At 47.1% G+C, this 6,499-nt stretch overlaps 2 protein-coding genes across 3 annotated transcripts in view; both read right to left on the reverse strand.

Annotated features, from left to right (window-relative positions):
• LOC133449830 (DNA polymerase subunit gamma-2, mitochondrial-like) overlaps nt 1–50 on the reverse strand; it is a 10,545-nt gene extending 10,495 nt beyond the window's left edge. The window contains exon 1 of the mRNA XM_061728795.1: nt 5–50. Within this exon, the coding sequence (XP_061584779.1) occupies nt 5–50 (46 nt within the window). The remainder of the gene's footprint in view (nt 1–4) is intronic.
• Nucleotides 7–5,651, reverse strand: LOC133450440 (uncharacterized). Of its 2 annotated transcripts, none has more exons than XM_061729083.1 (3): nt 5,336–5,651; nt 2,633–3,210; nt 7–1,021 (listed from the first exon to the last, which is right to left on the reverse strand). In XM_061729083.1, the coding sequence occupies exons 2-3, from the start codon at nt 3,203–3,205 to the stop codon at nt 104–106; spliced, it is 1,491 nt and encodes a 496-aa protein (XP_061585067.1). In that variant the 5' UTR covers nt 3,206–3,210; nt 5,336–5,651; the 3' UTR covers nt 7–103. The 2 variants fall into 2 exon arrangements, with proteins under 2 accessions (XP_061585067.1, XP_061585059.1); XM_061729075.1 differs by having other exon boundaries at nt 5,325–5,650.
• Between the last annotated feature and the right edge of the window lie 848 nt (nt 5,652–6,499).

A 6,499-nucleotide genomic window follows, 5' to 3' on the forward strand; every position in this document is an offset into this window, starting at 1 on the left:
GTACACAGTGCGAGGGTGGTACGAAGAGCAGCTAAGGTAGCTTCCAACATGGTGGCTCCGCCAAGTGATGACGTCAAGACGACTCAGCCCTATAAAACCAGAGTCAGACCGGGTCGATCCTGGCGAACACGTAGGCGACGGGCAGCTGCAGCCCGATGTTGACGGCATGCCACCGCCCCGCCGCCAGCGCCCCCGCCACCACCCCGGCCACCCTTCCCGCCGTCCCCGGCCAGGAGACGGGCTGCCCCTCCGGCGCCGCGGAGAGCGCCGCCCCCACCGACACCCCGGCGGCGCCCACCACCCCCAGCAGGGCCCCGGCGCGGCCCCCGTCCCCCAGAGCCGGGGCCAGGACCTCCACCGCCGCCAGCAGCAGCCCTGCCACCGCCGCGGCCCCTGCCGTCACCTCCACCCGCCCGGCCGCCCGCCGCGCCAGCGCCCCGCCGACGGCGGCGCCCAGCCCCAGCTGGCACATCCTCGCCACGAACACCGTGGCACTCAGGGCCTCCAGCGAGGACTGCAGGTCCATGCGGCCGCCGACGCTCTCCCGGGTCTGACCCCGCCCGGCCTCCCGCAGCTTCCGGGCGGCCTCCACGGCCTGCTGCCCGGCGTGCAGCGTCAGCATGGCGACCACGAAGCTCACGATCATCGCCATGACGCCCACCAGCATCCAGAACTGGAAGTCGGAGGACGACATCAGCAGGTACGCGATGGCGACGACCAGGACCAGCAGCGCGATGAGCGCCGCCTGGTGGCCGCCGTAGCCGGCCAGGCCCAGGCCCGCCGTCGCCACGGCGACCAGCGTCATCGGCACCCCGGAGAAGGCCAGGAGGTCGACGTAGCGGGTCACCACGGCGCGGACCCAGTCCCGGGCGGTGCGCTGCTCCACGGCGGCCTCCTCGCTCCTCGTCTTCCTCGTCTCCATCTCCACCCGCAGCTTCTGCTCGGCGGCCCACGCCACCCGCTCCTCCGCCGCCCCCCCCGCGGCGCCGCCGGCCTCCAGCGCCACCATCCTCCGCTCAACCTGCCGGGACATAATACAGGAGATATGTTTTAAAAGAGAGGGAGGCTACGACCTCAGGGCTCAGTTTAATTTTAAATTTCTCAACAGACGCACAAACACTGAAGAGTTTCTGTATGTCGACCTACGGAGTGAAACTGTGGAGTTAAAACAAAGTCAAAACACCATTTAAAAAAAGATACAAAGAAACATTCTATACAAAATACAGATGTGAATAAACATGTAGGTATGTACATTTATTAATATATGTAGATATATAGATGTATATTATGGATATAGATATGTTATATGTAGGTAGTATATGGATATATTGAGTTGTATTATACGTACAGTATTTATATATCTATATCTCTATTAATATATACTGATTTATAGTTACAGTATATGTAGATATGTGGATATATAGATTTATAGTAATTTTATGTATATAATTGGAGGTAAATAGATGAACCAGTGTATATAGCATATCTACTCTTATATAGTTATTCAAGTATATTGTTATACCATTGCTGTCTATTGTTCTCTATTATATTGTAGTATTATAGTAAAGTAATGATAATGTAATACTATGTATTATAATTACTTCCATTATTACATACATACATAGTAGCACAACTAAATGCTGGGCGTTTGTTTTGTTTTCTTTTGTTTGCCTTGATTTGTTTTGTTTTTGACTATATTTTTATACATATAATTGAGTATTATATCACTGCATTTAATAGTTATTAAAGTATGGGTGTTTTATAAGTAAGTTTATTGAAACTCTTGTTATATGTAAGAATGTATGTAAGATTCAGGGGTAGGACTGGATAAGTGGTTTACGGTGCCCGACAAGGGCCAAACGCACTGCAACGGCCTAATGCGTCTCAGTTAAGGAAAACGGCTTCAAGTACAGAAACGATTCAAATTCAAAAACTTAAAACGAGGTACAAAAAGAGGAACGTTGTGCAAATGAAAAAACGTGCTGCAAAAAACAGACAAATGCAGCATCATCAAACGCGCTGCAAATAGAGAAACGATGCAAAGCACAAAACCATATAAAACAAGAAACCATCTTCAAAAGAGAAACGCTTCATAACCGGTCACTACAACCGGATGTGCTCCAAACCTGCAGGGGGCGCAGCTGACTGAACCACAGTGTTTACGTCCATGGTTTAAACATACAGCGGGAACGGTAATGTGATTTTTATCTGACTATATTTATATGCGATGTTTTATATATTATATTTGCATCGTTTCTCTATTTGCAGCGCGTTTGATGATGCTGCATCTGTCTTTGTTTTTTGCAGCATGTTTTTTCATTTGCACCACGTTCCTCTTTTTGTACCTCATTTTGAGTTTGTGAATTTGAATCGTTTCTGTACTTGAAGCCGTTTTCCTTAACTGAGACGCATTAGGCCGTTGCAGTGCGTTTGGCCCTTGTCGGCCACCGTAGTGGTTACTTCATTCCTACTCCGTTTGGAGCATGTTGGTGGGTCCGTGAACTATTATTATATAACTATATAAGTGCTGTATATATATATATATATATATATATATATATATATATATATATATTTTTTTTACTTTTTTGTTCTGTTTTTTATCATGCATGTTCGATATAAAATCTTGCACCTGCAGGGTCGTCCGCTGCCTCAGCTGCCACTCTGCGGCCTCGACCTGCTCCCGCTCGGCGTGGCGTCCCAGGGTGCACCGGGCCTCGCCGCGTCGCCACAGCGCCGCCAGCACGAAGCTGAGCGGCGTCTTCAGCGCGGTGAAGACGCCCAGAGCCCAGAGGAGTCCCAGCATGCCGTGGTTCTGCACCACCGACTCCACCGCCATCCCGAACCCGGCTCCGGCGAGCGCGGTCCCGACGGCGCCGGCGAGGCCGGCGGACACCCACAAGCCTGCCGAGCGCCGGGGCGCCGGGCCGCAGCTCCCCGTGGCCACGAACGCCGCCGCCACCACCGCCGCCAGCACCACGCCGACGATGACCGACGTCATGGCAGCCGTCAGCGCCGTGGCCCCCATCAGGGTGCCCAGGCCCAGGGGCCCCACGGCCCGGACCTCCTCCAGGACCGGCTTCAGCGGGCCGCTGGCCGTCATGGCCGCCAGCGTGGCGTCCACCGGGTCCTCCGTGGCTCCCAGCATGCACCCTGCCGCGGCTCCCAGGGCCAGTCCCGCCGCCGCCTCCACCAACGCACTCATGTCTCCTGAAACATAGACATAAACATAGTTGCAGCTATAGAACAAGACTATAATAGTTAGTCTCAAATATAGCTTGGTGGTAGATATGCTGTTATAGGCCTATGCTGCAGGGGGGACCGACATGATCCGCTGGGCGGTGCCTCTCACCCTTCTTCTCCTCTCCTCTTCCCTTCCTCTCTTCTCCTTTTTCATTTTTATTTATTATAAATATCTCATAGCTATCATTTTTGTCCATCGTTCCTGTAGTTTCTTGTGCTGGCCCCCCTTTTTTCTCTTTTGTGCATGTTTGCAGGCCGGAGCCTCGGGAGCTGTGTGCTGGCCTCGCTTTCAAATTGAATTGAAAACGAGGAACACGTGTTGACTAGAGATGCACCGATCGGTATCGGCCAATTCAATTCAATTCACACTTTATTAGAGACACATCTCGAGAAGAGGTCCATAGTCCCATAAAAAATTATACATATAACATACACAATATAAAAGACAACAACCTACGATATAAAAGACAACAAAAACCACAATACAGAAGACTTCAAAACAACAGTGACACAAAAAGAAAACAGTGTCAGGCACAAGTGTAGAGACATGAACGCCAGCGGTTCCACAACATAGATGTGAACCTGACTGAGCTGAGTTGTTTGGAAAACAAGCCCAGCGCGGAATATAAGCATCATGGAGACAGACGGGCGAGGGAACGAGCAGAAAGAAAGACCGGAATTAATTTAAAGAGGAATGAGTGGATACAAGATCGCGGAATTATTCTATTCGGATTTAAAATTGGAATAAACCAGCCACTTACTTCGGAATTAAGTTTAATTCGGAATGACAATTTTCATTCGGAATTAGGTGTTTACATGGTAATTTTTCATCATTTTAAATCAGATTGAATTTAAATTCTGAATTAAAGAGGAATTAAAGATGAACAGGCCCTAGCGCGTGCAATTTTCACCAATAAAGGTCAAGGATTCAAAACTAAGTCCGATGACACCACCATGACTCTTTTTGTCAAACCATTCAAAAGTTATGGCAGAAAATAGGGACTATCAAATATCGACCAATCAGGAGAAGGGGCGGGGCTAATTTGCACCAATTATGTTCAATAAATTATGTTCCAAACCGAGTCCGACGACACCACCCACGAGTCTTTCTGTCAGACCATTCAAAAGTTATGGCTGAAAGTAGGAACTATAAAATATGGACCAATCAGAAGAAGGGATGGGCACGCTTTTTGGTGTCTATCGTTGCCACGGTAAAGCTTTTGACTGAGAAAAGTAACGCCCATCGTCGCAGGATCGAGACACACATTTTGATGTATAACACACCTGGGTGCACGTTATGGTTCGGGCCGTATTAACGGCCGAAGGAATGGCATAAATTTCGCCAAAATTACATTATTTCAAAATGGCCGACTTCCTGTTGGGTTTGGGCCATGGCGCCAAGAGACTTTTCTTTACGTTGCAACATGATACAGGTGTGTACCAATTTTCATGCATGTACGTCAAACCGTATTGTGGGGCTTGAGGCACAAATTTTCTAGGGGGCGCTGTTGAGCCATTAGGCCACGCCCAGTCATGCAAACCATTAAATATCAAATTTTTCGCCAGGCCTGACTTGCGTTCAAAATTTGGTGACTTTTGGGGCACGTTTAGGGGGGAAAAAGGCCCTCATTTCGTCAGAAGAAGGAAAATAAAACCGAGAAAAATTCCTACAGATACAATAGGGCCTTCGCACAACAATAGAGACAACAATATTGAAGAATTTATGGATTTCACGCCCTCAAAATCCTGATCGTTGCATCTCTAGTGTTGACAGGTGACCTCTGTGTGACATGTTCAGACATGCCGTCAGACCAGCCCGTCCAGTCCAACCAGGGGAGGAAACGGCTGATACTCGTCTGCTCTCGGCTGCACGTGAGGTTTCACTCCAAAATATCAACTAAGAGTCACTTTAACCCCCTAAAACAAGTAAAAACGACTCATACACCTGGACATTCTGTCTGTACGGCCAATAGTCCAACTTATCAGTGACAATTCACAAAAAATGAAGCCTGAAATCCCACAGCGAGCATCCGTCAGGGTCAAGGAGATGAATGAAAACGAAGGGTTCGTTGGGTTCTTACCGGGTCCTTACCGGGTCGGGTCGGTCCCACGTCGTCTGAAGATGGGAAGCTGCTCCTCTTCTGGTGGCGTCGGGCTCCCGGGGACGACTAAAAGGTTTATTCCTGCTCCCCCGGCCGGTTTGTCCTCTCTGAATCCTCCTCCGGGAGACGCTGGTCTTATCTGCAGGATCTCACAGACTCTTCCAGAGTTACGGGTTCCTTTAGTTTGGGCAACTCTTCTTATCTAGGCACGAGTTTCTATAATAACATGAATTATTCTAACTGACTTTGGTTGGTGGCAATAATGACAGTGACTGTGAAGTTGGTGCAGCTTCTGCTAAAAAGTGAAGTGAAAAAGTCAAAAACAACCTCAGGTAGAAATCAGCACATTTCATTATTTATCTGAGAAATATGAAGTAAAAATGAGTCACTTCCTGAATGATGTCATCAGGGTGTCACATGGTTGTGGAGGAATTTACTTTAGTGTTGCTTGGGTTCACATGTACAGACAAACGTGCACATACATACACATAACATACTAACATAAGCTGGAATAAGGCTGTTTATTATGTATGTGTAGATATATCTGTATCTGTTCCAGTCTGTGTAGCTGGACGTCTGTTATCTTCCGCCTAAAGACTGTAAATATATTCATTTCTGTTATAGTTGAACATTTTAATATGGAAGTCAATTAAAACTTCTCTTTTCATGCTTTTTTTCTTTGTTTCCTGCCAGTGGTGCTGGTTCCTGACGTGCAGGTTGAGTAAGTGAAGTGAAGTAAGTTATGTAACCGACGACATGAAACCAGTTCCAGTAGTTGTTCAAGCACCAACCGTCCAACTTCTGGGTTGAGTTTTTACAGGACTGTCTCAGAAAATTAGAATATTGTGATAAAGTTCTTTATTTTCTGTAATGCAATTAAAAAAAAAACCTGTCAAAAAATGTCAAACATTTTGGATTCATTACAAATCAACTGAAATATTGCAAGCCTTTTATTATTTTAATATAGCTGATTATGGCTTACAATTTAAGATTAAAATTCCCAGAATATTCAAATTTCTGAGATAGGATATTTGAGTTTTCTTAAGCTGTAAGCCATGATCAGCAATATTAAAATAATAAAAGGCTTGCAATATTTCAGTTGATTTGTAATGAATTCAGAATGTATGACGTTTTTGTAATTGCATTATAGAAAA

This window comes from Cololabis saira, chromosome 1, assembly GCF_033807715.1.
Source record: "Cololabis saira isolate AMF1-May2022 chromosome 1, fColSai1.1, whole genome shotgun sequence".
Classification (NCBI taxonomy): domain Eukaryota; kingdom Metazoa; phylum Chordata; class Actinopteri; order Beloniformes; family Belonidae; genus Cololabis; species Cololabis saira.